The sequence below is a fragment of the Oncorhynchus masou genome, chromosome 5 (genome assembly GCF_036934945.1).
Source record: "Oncorhynchus masou masou isolate Uvic2021 chromosome 5, UVic_Omas_1.1, whole genome shotgun sequence".
Taxonomy (NCBI): Eukaryota; Metazoa; Chordata; class Actinopteri; order Salmoniformes; family Salmonidae; genus Oncorhynchus; species Oncorhynchus masou.
This window is the reverse complement of record NC_088216.1, coordinates 54,572,517-54,588,603: the sequence shown is the minus strand read 5'-3', so window position 1 is coordinate 54,588,603 and position 16,087 is coordinate 54,572,517. Positions and strand designations below refer to the sequence as shown.

Here is a 16,087-nt window from a genome sequence, read left to right as displayed (position 1 = left end):
GCTACAGTATATGTGAGGTTATTAGGGATGTGTCCATACAAACAGCTAGACTATAGTGTAGCACTGTGTGTCAGTGCATTGACTCGCATTGACTCACATTGACGCTTGAGTGATAGGAGAGCATGCCGTTGTTGGACAGCGTGACATATTTCTTCTTCCATTCCTTGTTGAGGGAGCTGCCACTGCGCTTCAGCAGGACACTCTGGTGGAGGAGAGGAGACAAGGATAACATTCTTTATCTGTTCTTTGTTATCGTTCGTCACTCTTATGCCAAAAGAGCCTAGAAATTCTCAAAGTTAAGTTGAGTCCCTCTCCTAGCTCCATGATGTTAGTTCATTGTTTGTGGTGAGCTCCAAAAGACTGCGTTGAGTTCCCCTCTACACAGCTTTTACAGGATGTACTGTCACCCACCTGTTTAATGGGGATGGAGCGTCCACTGCCCAGGTCTCCTGTCTTACTGTCTGTACTCCTCCTCTCCGAGTCACTGCCCCTACGGCCCTGCAAACAGGGCACAGGACAAACGACAACAATTAACAGGAGAAAACAGAGTGCGAGAGATTGAGAGAAATATACAGACAGAGAGGCTAAGGAGAGGGACTATAATCCATGAACAGAGCTAAGAAGAGTACATTTCAAAGAAAGCACAGGGCCACTGAGAGGGTTATGGATTGGTCGATGAGGAAACTAAAGTCAGTAAATGTGAAAGTGTGTGTGTGGGGGGGGGGCTTGCGTGTGTATATGTTACCGTGAAGCGGGAGCCGGTGCGTCGCCGGGAGGCGCTGCGGACAGACCCTGGGGTGGCGCTGCCCAGCCTCTCCCCGCCTGCTGCCCCACCGATCTCCTTATGACTGATCACTGGGGTGGAGGGCAGAGAAGACGAGTAGTCACTGCTCTGACCACCATTACTGGCCTGAGAGAGAGAGTGACAGACAAATTTGAAAAGAGAGAGTGAGAGATTTACAGAGAGCAAAGAATGATGTCTGAAGATCTGAAATAAATATGGAAACAAAATCTATATATCTGATTAGGCCCTGATCTGAACACAGCCAGTCCAACATTATTAACATCCTATTGATTTGGGCCAGTACCTCATCTCCAGTATGGAGGACTAGAGGCCAAAGTTGTTGCTGTACCTGCCCAGGAAAGACTCCTGACACTGGCGTAGAGCCTCCAGAGTGACTGGGAGAGTTGGGCAGGGATTTACAGGAGGCCAATAGAGCTGCCTGCTTCTTCACTGCCATGATCTTGTGGGCAGCTGTAGTAGAGAGAGAGAGACAGGACAAATACAAACACTACTCGTCAGACCGTCATCTTTCTAGATCCTCCTATAGATGAATATGAAATTCATTTAATTGGTTGATTCAGTCAAATTCCAAGTTAAGCAGCAACATTGTAATGAAAGAACTGAAAAGGAGCAGTGTGTGTGTCTGTGTGTATGTGTGCATGTCCTCACCCTCGGTGAAGACGCGGTTGACGTTGAGGCCGTAGGTAGCGCAAGTCTCGTAGTAGGTACAGCGCCTCACGTCTGAACACAGCTGTCTGGCCCTGGCGTCCTCTATCACCCGAGGGTTGGTGCTGGTGATTTTATCTGGAGGAAGGAGGAACTACATCAACACTACATTCCAAGAGCCTTCCGAGTGGCGCAGTAGTCTAAGGCACTGCATCGCTGTGTCACTAGAGATCCTGGTTTGAATCCAGGCTCTGTCGCTGCCGGCCGCGACCGGGAGACCCATGGGACGGTGCACAATTGTCCGGGTTAGGGGAGGGTTTGGCCGGCAGGGATGTTCTTGTCCCATCATGCACTAGCAACTCCTGTGACGGGCCGGGCGCAATGCACGCTGACACGGTCGCCAGGTGTACGGTTCTTCCTCCAACACATTGGTGCGGCTGGCTTCCGTGTTAAGCGGGCATTGTGTCAAGAAACAGTGCGGCTTGGCTGGATCGTGTTTCGGAGGACGCATGGCTCTCGACCTTTGCTACTCCCGAGTCCGTACGGGAGTTGCAGCGATGGGACAATTGGATACCATGAAATTTGGGAGAAAAAGGGGTCCATTTTTTATATTTTTAAAACACTACATTCCAAGTTACATCAACACTACACCCCATTGGGAAACTACACCAAAACTACATCTAATTGGAAACCTTCATAAACCCATATAGAGTCCATATGATGTTATCTTTAGAATAACATGGGTTGTTTGGGTATGTGTAGGGTCTTACCTTGGGTGCCCACGACTATGAAGGGGATCTCAGCAATGTTGCGGTGAGAGCCCAGCTCGCTGTAGTTCCTGTACACTTCCTGGAAACTGGCCTCATTCTCCAGACTGAAAACCAGGATGACCCCGTCCACCCAGTTAGCCATCTGGAGGGGAGGGGGTGAGACGGCAGGGGAGGATGGGAGAGGGAAAAGGAGGTAGACAAATTGGGAGAGAAGGAGTGAAATAGAGCGAGTACAAGGAGAACCTATAGGTTCATTTCACTGTGTCAGAGTGAACACCTGTCAACTCTATGTGTTTTAAAAGAGACTCACTACTCATCAGTCTGTAGTCAGTAAAGCCTCCACCTACCTGTGCATCTGGGGGTCCTGTCTCCTCCCTGATCAGCAACATGTGACTGTTACCATCAACCAGCACCTCCTTCTTATACCTGCCCTCTGAGAGACAGAGAGAACAAGAGAAAGAGCGCGAGAGAGAGAGAGAAAGCATGAGCGAGCGTGAGAGTGCGAGAGAGAGAGGCCAAGATCATTACAAGAAGCCCTTTGTGTTAGTAGTATTGTCTATACAGGAATCCATAGATCTAACTAGGAATTTGAGAGTGGATACATTTTCCACACCCATCCCTCAGCTATTTGCCAAAACACTGTCAGGGTGTACGATTTGCTGTTGTTTGAACTGCCGATTGCCCCTTTAAGTACACAGCACAGTTTGTCTGTGTGGAGATGATGTCAAACTCACCATCTGGGTTCTCCAGGGGGAGGTAGCTCCCGGTCATGTGTCTGTGGACCAAGGCTGACTTTCCACTGCGGAGACCTCCCAACACCCCCTGGGTACACACACACACACACACACACACGTTTACCCCACTCTTTCTATTAGAGTGACATGTTTGCCCTACTCTTCTACAACTACTACTATTAACGTCATCATAGCATACTTAAGCAAAAAGGCATGAGGGGGTGCGGTATATGGCCAATATACCAGGGCTAAGGGCTGTTCTTATGCACAAGGCAATGCGGAGTGCCTGGGTTAGTTTGCTGTGGTATATTGGCCATATACCAGAAACCCCCGAGATGCCTTATTGCTATTATAAAACTGGTTACTAACGGAATTAGAGCAGTAAAAATAAATGTTTTGTCATACCCGTGGTATACGGCCTGATATACCACGGCTGTCAGCCAATCAGCATTCAGGGCTCAAACCACCCAGTTTATAAAGTACATTATAATACACTGTTACGGTCTTTGTTGAAGCCAAGCCTACACGTATTACCTATTCTACTGGAATGACTACAATAATGATAACACTGCTCTCACCAGACGGAGCTCTTGGACAGTTCGACTGAAGGTCCATTCTTGACTGTTAGTGCACGCCGCTGTATACAGAAAAAGAGGGAGGAAGAGAGATTATTATGAAGAGATATATATATATATATATATATATATGAGTAGGGACCCTGGGCATCTTTCTTTGGGTGTTTTTCAGTCAGTAGAAAGGTCTCTAATGTACTAAGTTTTCATAACTGTGACTTTATTTGCCTACTGTCTATAAGATGTCAATGTCTTAACGACCGTTCCACAGGTGCATGTTCATGAATTGTTTATGGTTCATTTAACAAGCATGGGAAACAGTGTTTAAACCCTTTACAATGAAGATCTGTGACGCTATTTGGATTTCTACTAATTATCTTTGAAAGACAGGGTCCCGCAAAAGGGACATTTCTTTTTTTGCTGAGTTTATAAGAGAGAGAAAGAAAGCAAGACTGATTAATACATGTGATCATGACATTGGCCCTGTGTTCCCTCTCCCGGTCTGCCTTCTGCCTAAATTCTGCTTAGAGGAGGGGAGACTTTCAAAGTCACCGGCCGCCGCGCATCACAGCACTCTGAAGCTGTGAGGCGTGCCGTGCTGTTCCAAGTGGCCACTGCCTCCACTGCAGTGTGTGTGCCCCCATACGTGCCCTGTCGCAGGTCCAGATGGCACAGAATATAGAGTTAGGGGAGGAAGGGAAGAAGGAGCGAGGGAGTGAGAGAATGAGGTAGAGCTGCAAAGGAGGAGTGCAAATTAATTGCATAGGCTCAGTGGGGCTGCAGTGGTGAGGCTCAAGTTCATTAGCAGCTCTGTGGATGGAACCCAGAGCTAGCGTGCCAGTTTGTGTGTGTGTGTGTGTGTGCCTGAGCATGTATGTGAGATGATTAACAAACAACCTAGTGTTTTAATTATCCAAAATTCCAATACAAGCCCCAGTTTTCAAAAAAAAGGGGGTATACGTTTGAGAGAGAAAGAGATCATTTCTGTGTTCACATCGGATTGAAAACAAGGATATCCCCCAAGCATTCTGATTTCTAGGTAACTGTTTCACTGCATTTCCCCAGAGGTGTCCAATAATATATGAGAAGCACAGAAAGGGGTCTTCACAACAGGTGACTGCCAATGAGTAGTCATCTGTTCCTTTATAGACTTTTCTCAAAGTCACATAATCTTCAATTTGTACACGACTGCAAAAGCCCTGACACACAAAAGAGTGAGATGGAGAGCCATGGTGGACACCCTTTGTTACCAAAGGGTCCAAGGGGATGAAGTCAAGTCACACTACTGCATAGCAGAGAGGAAGAGGACTAGTAGGTACCGTCACATCCTTAGAGTAGCTGCCAATGTCATTCCTCATAGTGACAGAGTCAATCAATAAGAGTGCATTTGTTCAGATGTGGACCTGAAGATTAATGGCCATGCAGTATGAAGGAGAGCAGATGTGTAGAATGAATGTGACGATCCTTTATGTGGATTTGTGTCAATCACAAATGGCACCCCTATTCCCTATGTAGTGCACACATTTTAAAACAGGACCCATAGGGTATAGGGAGCCAGTTGAGAGGCAGACAAGGTTTTGAGATGGGTTGAGGGTCGTACATGTACCAGTGTGCACTCCAGGACGAGACTAGCTACCTTTGTGCACTAGACACCCCAAGGCCAGACTGTCTACCAGAGACCCATGCTGCCTCCCAAATGGCACCCTATTCAAAAGTAGTGCAGGGAATAGGGTGCCATTTGGAACATAGCCCCACACAACACAGGCACTTAAACACATGTCAATATACTAAAGAAGACTGGAGTGATGGATGGGAAATAAAAACATTAACAAGCAGATTCTGCAATGCACGCATGCATACATCGTGTATAACAGTTCCTCTATCCAGAGAACCGATTCCTGATTTGGGCAACAGGCAATCATCATACACACACGGCCACACAAACGATGACACTGACTCAATCAAAAGGGTCTTTGGAGGTCTGAGTAAAGCAGTGTTGAAGTCAAATCCAGTCAGACAATGTGATCCCTCATACACTGAATCCCTTCTCCCTGGACACACGCCACCATTGAGGGGGTCTCCACAGGCACACATTATATACTGCCTGTGCTTTGCTGTGCGCACCGGCCACACCTGGTAACACAGCCACCACCACTTCCTTCCACTCTCACTCTGAGGGGAGATGAAAACCCCTTACCCCTTTTCTTTCAGTCTGTCTATCAGTCACTCCCTCTCTCCATCCCCCCTTAATTCCCTCTCTTTCTAACCCTCCCTTCTCTCTCCAGCGTCAACGGCCAAATAGCATCTTGTCGCTTGCTGTTGCCATGGCAACCCTTCTTTCATAAATTGCCTGGGTCTTCGCACAACAAACGCTATCATACATACAGCAGTGTGAACACATTCATACAATTGTAACTGAGACACATTCAAACATAGTATGTGTGGCCTAGAGCCCACATAAAACACTGAAAATGCTGGAAAATAAATGATTGACACCAGGTTTCCATCCAACCTTTTTATGCGAGTAAAGTACATGTTGGATACCAAATGTCATAACAAGCCTGATGGAAACTAAACATTTGTCGGTAAACTTTCCAAATGTCAACAAAATACGCTACAGAAGGTGTAATCACAGAAATATCTGTCTCATTGTTCTTTCACTGGGTGTATAAAGGTGAAGCATCCGCTTGGCGTTTCCACTCACTACCAAATATGGTAGTGAGAGGAAGCCCATGGCGGGGCAGTGGGACAAGATGGAACCAGATTGATAATAGCAGACATTCTGCAAATTTTCTAATCAATGAAACATTTGCTCTCAATACAGTTTTCAGTTACCAACATTAGAATCTGCTAAGAACAGAGTGAACTAAGTATTGTAGACTTTACAATTCGCAAAAGTTTTTTTTAAATGCGCTGTGTAGGAGTGCAAAGGCGAATTGAGTTACTGCACACACGCACTTCAGAGTAGGCGTTCCCTAACGAAAATATGCTGATAGATGCTAGAACTCGCCAATAGGATCTTGCTAGCGTGTGCTTGACTCTGCCCACGTCCTTGAATGTTCTGCACACTATGACTAATTTGTTCAAATAAGAAACGACAGGCAGTGGTCTATCTTGCTTTAGATATACATCATTGTAATCGTTTTGTTTCGTTAAAATGAATTATGTGAGAAATGTCGGTGGTTAAGTAAATTATGATAAATTAATTAAGTAAATTATGATAAACTTCACAGGGTGGTGAAAATGCAGTGATGAGCTTGATGCTCCTATTCTGGTGACATGATCATCGCTGCTTGGCTGCAGCTTGACAAATGCAAATAATAGCGCTCTTTTGTCCATAATAATCTCATGTAGGCTAGGTTAGGTTAGATTACTCATTGGTTATTACTGCATTGTCGGAACTAGAAGCACAAGCATTTCGCTACACTCACATTAACATCTGATAACCATGTGTATGTGACAAATAAAATTGGATTTGATTTGACACACTGCATCTGTGAGCTGTTGGCTAGAGCGCACGTGCCAATACCAGAGTTGGCACACTCGCTATTAAACACAACATTGTTTTGTTGAGAAAAAAAAATCAGTACAGTTGAAAATGCGATGGAAACCCATCTCACTTGTCATTTCCCACAGCCGTTTATCTGCAACAATTAAATATGACGGAAACACATATCTTCTGGGAAAATGCACATATTGTTTTTATGGCAGAATTTAGAATATTCGCATGAAAATCTGTCACCAATTGGATGGAAACCTAGCTAATGCTGAGGGCTGAAATGCTCCAACGTCCACATTTTGTATTGATGATATGGATATTATTATTTACTGAGTTAACTAGATATAATTCCAACATTGAAAATAGCCCAGAATTTAAAAAAAAATGTGTTTTCATGAATGGAATTCATTTAAAGGAAAAAGGGGATACCTCGTCAGTTGTACAGCTGAATACCTTTAACTGAAATGTGCCTTCCCAACCCCTCTGAATCAGAGAGGTCCACGTCTCCGGTGCCCAGGGAACAGTGGATTATCTGCCTTGCTCAGGGGCTGAACGACAGATTTTACATTGTCAACTCGGGGATTCGATCCAGCAACCTTTCAGTTACTGGCCCAACACTCTAACCACTAGGCTACCTTTACAGTGGCTTGCATATGTATTTACCCCCTTGGCATTTTTCTTATTTTGTTGCCTTACAACCTGGAATTAAAATAGATTGTTGAGGGGTTAATATCATTTGATTTACACAAAATGCCTACCACTTTGAAGATGCAAAATATTTTTTCTTGCGAAACAAACAAGAAATAAGACCAAAAAAACAGAATTTGAGTGTGCATAACTATTCACCCCCCCCCCAAAGTTAATACTTTGTAAAGCCACCTTTTGCAGTAATTACAGCTGCAAGTCTCCTGGAGTATGTCTCTATAAGCTTGGCACATCCAGCCCCTGGGATTTTTTGCCCATTCTTCAAGGCAAAACTGCTCCAGCTCTTTCAAATTGAATGGGTTCCTTTTGGCGAGCACCAAACTTGTTTGCGTATGTTTTTCTTTAAGCAATGGCTTTTTTTATGGCCACTCTTCCGTAAAGCCTAGCTCTGTGGAGTGTATGGCTTAAAGTGGTCCTATGGACAGATACTCCAATCTCTGCTGTGGAGCTTTGCAGCGCCTATAGGGTTATCTTTAGTCTCTTTGTTACCTCTTTGATTAATGCCCTCCTTGCCTGGTCCATGAGTTTTGGTGGGTGGCCCTCTCTTGGCAGATTTGTTGTGGTGCCATATTCTTAAAAAAATGTTATAAACAGATTTTTAAAAATGGTGCTCTGTGGGATCTTCAAAGTTTCTGATATTTTTTTATAACCCAACCCTGATCTGTACATCTCCACATCTTTGCCCCTGACCTGTTTGGAGAGCTCCTTGGTCTTCATGGTGCTGTTTGCTTAGTGGTGTTGCAGACTCTGGGGCCTTTCAGAACAGGTGTATATATTCCGAGATCATGTGACACTTAGTGGGGAGAACAAGTATTTGATACACTTTGCAGGTTTTCCTACTTACACAGCATGAAGAGGTCTGTAAGGTACACTTCAACTGTGAGAGACAGAATCTAAAACAAAAATCACATTATTACTTTTTAAGTAATTCCTTTGCATTTTATTGCATAACATAAGTATTTGATCACCTACCAACCAGTAAGAATTCCGGCGCTCACAGACCTGTTCGTTTTTCTTTAAGAAGCCCTCCTGTTCTCCACTCATTACCTGTATTAATGGCACCTGTTTGAACTTGTTACCTGTATAAAAGACACCTGTCCACACACTCAATCAAACAGACTCCAACCTCTCCACAATGGCCAAGACCAGAGAGGGTGTAAGGACATCAGGAATAAAATTGTAGACCTGCACAAGGCTAGCATGGGCTACAGGACAATAGGCAAGCAGCTTGGTGAGAAGGCAACAACTGTTGGCGCAATTATTAGAAAATGGAAGAAGTTCAAGATGACGGTCAATCAGCCTCGGTCTGGGGCTCCATGCAAGATCTCACCATGTGGGGCATCAATGATCATGAGGAAGGTGAGGGATCAGCCCAGAACTACACAGCAGAACCTGGTCAATGACCTGAAGAGAGCCGTGACCACAGTCTCAAAGAAAACATTTGTAACACACTACGCCGTCATGGATTAAAATCCTGCAGCGCACGCAAGGTCCTCCTGCTCAAGCCAGCGCATGTCCAGGCCCGTCTGAAGTTTGCCAATGACCATCTGGATGATCCAGAGGAGGAATGGGAGAAGGTCATGTGGTCTGATGAGACAAAAATAGAGCTTTTTGGTCTAAACTCCAGTCACCGTGTTTGGAGGAAGAAGAAGGATGAGTACAACCCCAAGAACACCATCCTAACCGTGAAACATGGAGGTGGAAACATCATTCTTTGGGGATGCTTTTCTGCAAAGAAGACAGGACGACTGCACCTAATTGAGGGGAGGATGGATGGGGCCATGTATCGCAAGATCTTGGCCAACAACCTCCTTCCCTCAGTAAGAGCATTGAAGATGGGTCGTGGCTGGGTCTTCCAGCATGACAATGACCCGAAACTCACAGCCAGGGCAACTAAGGAGTGGCCCGTAAGAAGCATCTCAAGGTCCTGGAGTGGCCTAGCCAGTCTCCAGACCTGAACCCAATAGAAACTCTTTGGAGGGAGCTGAAAGTCCGTATTGCCCAGTGACAGCCCCGAAACCTGAAGGATCTGGAGAAGGTCTGTATGGAGGAGTGGGCCAAAATCCATTCTGCAGTGTGTGCAAACCTGGTCAAGAACTACAGGAAACGTATGATCTCTGTAATTGCTCTGTAATGATCTCTGTATGATCTCTGTAATTGCAAACAAAGTTCTGCTTTTCTGATGTATCAAATACTTATGTTATGCAATAAAATGCAAATTAAATAATTAAAAATCATATAATGTGATTTTCTGGATTTTTGTTTTAGATTCCATCATTCACAGTTGAAGTGTACCTATGATAAAAATTACAGACCTCTACATGCTTTGTAAGTAGGAAAACTTGCAAAAATCGGCAGTGTATCAAATACTTGTTCTCCCCACTGTACATTGCACACGGGTGGACTTTATTTAACTAATTATGTGACTTCTGAATGTAAATGGTTGCACCAGATCTGATTTATGGGCTTCATAGCAAAGGGGGTGAATACATATGCACGCACCACTTTTTCGTTTGTTATTTTTTTAAACAAGTAACGTTTTTCTTTCACGTCACCAGTTTGGACTATTTGGTGAATGTCCATTCCATGAAATCCAAATAAAAATACATTTAAATGACAGGTTGTAATGCAACAAAATAGGAAAAACACCAAGGGGGGTGAATACTTTTGCAAAACACTGTACTTCAGCTATAACTGACACCATCTGAAATAAAATACAAATGCCCCCCAAAATGTAAATAGATTTCAGTTCCTTTTCACCCAATTGTAATGTGGAGTCACTCAATGTGAATGGGGTCCATTTGGACTTTGATTGACTCTGCAAGCAGAGCAGGAAGTTACTCCTTCCGTCCCAAATCGCTCACCCCCTGCCCTCTCACTCCTCCTCCTATCATCCCTCAGAAGAACACAGCTCTGTGTACTCCCATGCTTAATTATTCATGTGCCGCTTACTCCTGACAAATTATTCAGCACTTACACCAATCTTACATACTCCTTAAAATCAGTGTACAATAGCACATTCACAAAATATAGTGACATCTGAATATGTTATTACATTGGGCTTGATCACATTTTCTTGTGACTCCTTGGAGTTAGAGAAATTTAAGCCAAGTAGGTTTTCATTGGCGGAACCATCACTCTTGGGAGTAGGTGAAGCATACGCAGGTTGTCCTCTCCCTTATCTAACCTCTTTCATATCCTAACGCTCATTTTACTGTGCTCCCGAGTGGTGCTGCGGTCTAACGCACTCAGTGCTAGAGGCTTCACTACAGTCCCTGGTTTCACTACAGTCCCTGGTGTCATTGATAACAATGGCGCCGGAGAAGGAGGCTGACATTTTACATGTCCATAAACCGATTGCGATTTTTGTTAGTTTATTTGCGTTGTTTGCAACTTATTTTTTACATAATGTTGCTGCTCACGTCTCTTATGACCGAAAATACCTTCTGGAATCAGGACTGCGATTACTCACCACAGACGACCAGAATCCTTTTGTTCCTTTAACAAGTCTGACGAGCCCGACGGGAATGATATACTTCTTTCTCGGTAACAGACCCAGATCCAAGTGATTTGCGTGAAGAGGCGGAGAAAAAGGGGCCAGAGGGCGGGCTGCCTTCTGAGAATTCATAGGAGATTGAATAAACCATCCACTTCCTTCCATTATGCTAGCAAAATGTGCAATCTTTGGAGAATAAAATAGATGACCTAGGCATCCTACAATCAAATCAAAGTTTGTCACATGCGCCGAATACAACAGTGAAATGCTTACTTACAGGCTCTAACCAATAGCGCAAAAAAATATTAGGTGAACAATAGGTAAGTAAAGAAATAAAAACAACAGTAAAAAGACAGTGAAAAACAGTAGCGAGGCTTAGCCGCAGTGACATACTGGGCCGTACGCACTACCGTCTGTAGTGCCTTGCGGTCGGAGGCCAAGCAATTGCCGTACCAGGCAGTGATGCAACCAGTCATGATTCTCTCGATGTTGCAGCTGTAGAACCTTTCGAGGCTATATACAGTAGCGAGGCTATAAACGTAGCGAGGCTACATACAGCCCCGTCGATGAGAATGGGGGCGTGCTCCTTTTCCTGTCGTCCACAATCATCTCCTTCGTCTTGGTTATGTTAAGGGATAGGTTGTTATTCTGGCACCACCCGGCCAGGTCTCTGACCTCCTCCCTATAGGCTGTCTCGTCGTTGTCGGTGATCAGGCCTACCACTGTTGTGTCGTCTGCAAACGTTATCAATGAACCTACCAGGTACAACCCCAAATCCGTAAACACGGGCACCCTCATAGATATCATCCTAACCAACCTGCCCTCCAACTACACCTCTGCTGTCTTCAACCAGGATCTCAGCGATCACTGCCTCATTGCCTGCGTCCGTAATGGGTCTGCGGTCAAACAATCACCCCCCATCATTGTCAAACACTCCCTAAACACTTTCTAATCGACCTGGCCCGGGTATCCTGGAAGGGTATTGACCTCATTCCGTCAGCAGAGGATGCCTGGTTATTCTTTAAAATTGCTTTCCTCACCATTTTAAATAATCCTGCCACATAAAAATGTTTTTTTTTTTAACCAGGAACAGACATAGCCCTTGGTTCACTCCAGACCTGTCTGCACTTGACCAGCACAAACACATCCTGTGGCGTACTGCATTAACATCGAATAGCCCCCGTGATATGCAACTTTTCAGGGAAGTTAGGAACCAATATACACACGCAGTTAGGAAAGTAAAGGATAGCTTTTTCAAACAGAAATTTACATCCTGTAGCACAAACTCCAAAAAGTTCTGGGACACTATAGTCCATGGAGAATAAGAGCACCTCCTCCCAGCTGCCCACTGCACTTAGGCTAGGAAACACTGTCACCACCAATAAATCCACGATAATTGAGAATTTCAATAAGCATTTCTCTACGGCTGGCCAAGCTTTCCACCTGGCTACCCCTACCCAGGTCAACAGCCCTGAACCCCCCACAGGAACTTGCCCAAGCTTCCCCCATTTCTCCGTCACCCAAATCCAGATAGCTGATGTTCTGAAAGCGCTGCAAAATCTGGACCCCTACAACTCAGCCGGGCTAGACAATCTGGACCCTCTCTTTCTAAATGTATCTGCTGAAATTGTTGCAACCCCTATTACTAGCCTGTTCAACCTCTTTCGTATCGTCTGAGATCCCCAAAGATTGATAAGCTGCAGAGGTCATCCCCTTCTTCAAAGGGGAGACACTCTAGACCTATATCTATCCTACCCTGCCTTTCTAAGGTCTTCGAAAGCCAAGTTAACAAAACAGATAACCGACCATTTCTTATTCCACCATACCTTCTCCGCTATACAATCTGGCTTCCGAGCTGGTCATGAGTGCACCTCAACCACGCTCAAGGTCCTAAACAATATCATAACCGCCATCAATAAGAGACATTACTGTGCAGCTGTATTCATCGACCTGGCCAAGGCTTTCGACTCTGTCAATCACCACATTCTTATCGGCAGACTTAACAGCCTTGGTTTCTCAAATGACTGCCTCGCCTGGTTCACCAACTACTTCTCAGATATAGTTTAGTGTGTCAAATCGGAGGGCCTGTTGTCCGGACCTCTGGCAGTCTCTATGGGGGTGCCACAGGGTTCAATTCTCAGGCTGACTCTTTTCTCTGTATACATCAATGATGTCGCTCTTGCTGCTGGTGATTCCCTGATCCACCTCTACGCAGACGACACCATTCTATATACTTCTGGCCCTCTTTGGACACTGTGCTAACTAACCTCCAGACGAGCTTCAATGCCATTCAACTCTCCTTCCGTGGCCTCCAACTACTCTTAAATGCAAGTTAAACTAAATGCATGCTATTCAACTGATCGTTGCCTGCACCTACCCTCCCGTCCAGCATCACTACTCTGGACGGTTCTGACTTAGAATATGTGGACAACTACAAATACCTAGGTGTCTGGTTAGACTGTAAACTCTCCTTCCAGACTCACAACTAAGCATCTCCAATCCAAAATTAAATCTAGAATCGGCTTCCTATTTCGCAACAAAGCATCCTTCACTCATGCTGCCAAACATACCCTCGTAAAACTGACTATCCTACCAATCCTTGACTTCAGCGATGTCATTTACAAAATAGCCTCCAACACTCTACTCAGCAAATTAGATACAGTCTATCACAGTGCCATCCTTTTTGTCACCAAAGCCCCATATACTACCCACCACTGCGACCTGAATGCTCTCGTTGGCTGGCACTCGCTACATATTCATCGCCAAACCCCACTGGCTCCATGTCATCTATAAGTCTTTGCTAGGTAAAGCCCCGCCTTATCTCAGCTCACTGGTCACCATAGCAGCACCCACCCATAGCACGCACTCCAGCAGGTATATTTCACTGGTCACCCCCAAAGCCAAGTCCTCTTTGGCAGCCTCTCCTTCCAGTTCTCTGCTGCCAATGACTGGAACAAACTGCAAAAATCACCAGCTGTCAGAGCAGCTCACTGCACCTGTACATAGGCCATCTGTAAATAGCCCATCCAACTACCTCATCCCCATACTGTTATTTATTTATTTGGCTCCTTTGCACCCCAGTATCTCTACTTGCACATTCATTTTCTGCACATCTGTCACTCCAGTGTTTAATTGCTATATTGTTTCACCACTATGGCCTATTTATTGCCTTACCTGACTTATCCTACCTCATTTTCATACACTGTATATAGACTTTTTCTATTGTATTTTTGACTGTAAGTTTGTTTATTCCATGTGTAACTCTGTGTTGCTGTTTGTGTCACACTGCTTTGCTTTATCTTGTCCAGGTCGCAGTTGTAAATGAGAACTTGTTCTCAACTAGTCTACCTGGTTAAATAAAAGGTGAAAAAAATGGGAAAAAAGAAGATTAAACTACCAACGGGATATTCAAACCTGTAATACCTTAAGCTTCACAGAGTTGTGGCTGAAGACACTATCAATATACAGCTGGCTGGTTATACACTGTACCAGCAGGATAGAACAGCAGCGTCTGGTAAGCCTAGGGGCGGTGGACTATGTATTTTTATAAATAACAGCTGGTGAACTATAACTAAGGAAGTTTCGAGCAATTGCTTAATGTTCGCCTGGGGTAGAGTATCTCACACTAAATACCTAGAGAGTTTTCATCTGTATTTTTCATAGTTGTTTTACATAGTTGTTTTGGGGCGGCAGGGTAGCCTAGTGGTTAGAGCGTTGGACTAGTAACCGGAGCTGACAAGGTACCAATCTGTTGTTCTGCCCCTGAACAGGCAGTTAACCCACTGTTCCCAGGCCGTCATTGAAAATAAGAATGTGTTCTTAACTGACTTGCCTGGTTAAATAAAGGTAAAAAAAAATTAAAAAAAAAACATACCACCACAGAGTGAGGCTGGCACTAAGACAGCATTGAATGAGCTGTATTCTGCCATAAGGAAACAAGAAAACGCTCACCTAGAGGCGGCGCTCCCAGTAGCTGGGGACTTTAATGCAGGGAAACTTAACTCTGTTTTACCAAATTTCAGCATGTTAAATGTGCAAACAGAGGGGAAGATTTTTTATTATTATTAAAAAAAAAACATAATCAATAATTAAGTGGTCAGATGAAGCTGATGCTAAGCTATAGGAATATTTTGCTAGCACAGACTGGAATATGTTCCCGGGATTCCTCCAATGGCATTGAGGAGTACACTACATCAGTCATTGGCTCCATCAAACACGCATCGATGACGTCGTCCCCACAGTGACCGTACGTACCCCAACCAGAAACCATGGATTACAGGCAACATCTGCACTGAGCTAAAGGCTAGAGCTGCCACTTTCAAGGAGCAGGACTCTAACCCGGAAGCTTATAAGAAATCCTGCTATGCCCTCCGATGAACCATCAAACAGGCAAATCATCATTACAAGACTAAGATTGAATCGTACTACACCGGCGCTGACGCTCGTCGGATGTGGCAGGGCTTGCAAACCATTACAGACTACAAAGGGAAGCACAGCCGAGAGCTGCCCACTGACACGAGTCTATCAGACGAGCTAAACTACTTCTATGCTCGCTTCGAGGCAAATAACACTGAAACATGAGAGCACCAGCTGTTCAGGAAGACTGTGTGATCACGCTCTCCGCAGCCGATGTGAGTAAGACCTTTAAACAGGTCAACATTCATAAGGCCGCGGGGCCAGACAGATTACCAGGACGTGTACTGTGAGCATGCGCTGACCAACTGGCAAGTGTCTTCACTGACAATTTCAACCTTTCCCTGTCTAATACCAACATGTTTTAAGCTGACCACCATAGTGCCTGTTCCCAAGAACACTAAGGTAACCTGCCTGAATGACTATCGACCCATAGCACTCACGTCTG

At 44.8% G+C, this 16,087-nt stretch overlaps 1 protein-coding gene across 2 annotated transcripts in view; it reads right to left on the bottom strand.

Moving 5' to 3' along the window:
• LOC135539879 (arf-GAP with GTPase, ANK repeat and PH domain-containing protein 1-like) overlaps nucleotides 1-16,087 on the bottom strand; it is a 53,550-nt gene that overhangs the window by 12,509 nt on the left and 24,954 nt on the right. For both annotated transcript variants that reach the window (XM_064966074.1, XM_064966072.1), the window contains exons 2-10: nucleotides 3,533-3,591; nucleotides 2,955-3,042; nucleotides 2,568-2,653; nucleotides 2,221-2,362; nucleotides 1,454-1,588; nucleotides 1,134-1,255; nucleotides 746-910; nucleotides 412-498; nucleotides 98-202 (exon numbers count right to left, since the gene is read on the bottom strand). In XM_064966074.1, the coding sequence (XP_064822146.1) occupies nucleotides 98-202; nucleotides 412-498; nucleotides 746-910; nucleotides 1,134-1,255; nucleotides 1,454-1,588; nucleotides 2,221-2,362; nucleotides 2,568-2,653; nucleotides 2,955-3,042; nucleotides 3,533-3,591 (989 nt within the window). The remainder of the gene's footprint in view (nucleotides 1-97; nucleotides 203-411; nucleotides 499-745; nucleotides 911-1,133; nucleotides 1,256-1,453; nucleotides 1,589-2,220; nucleotides 2,363-2,567; nucleotides 2,654-2,954; nucleotides 3,043-3,532; nucleotides 3,592-16,087) is intronic.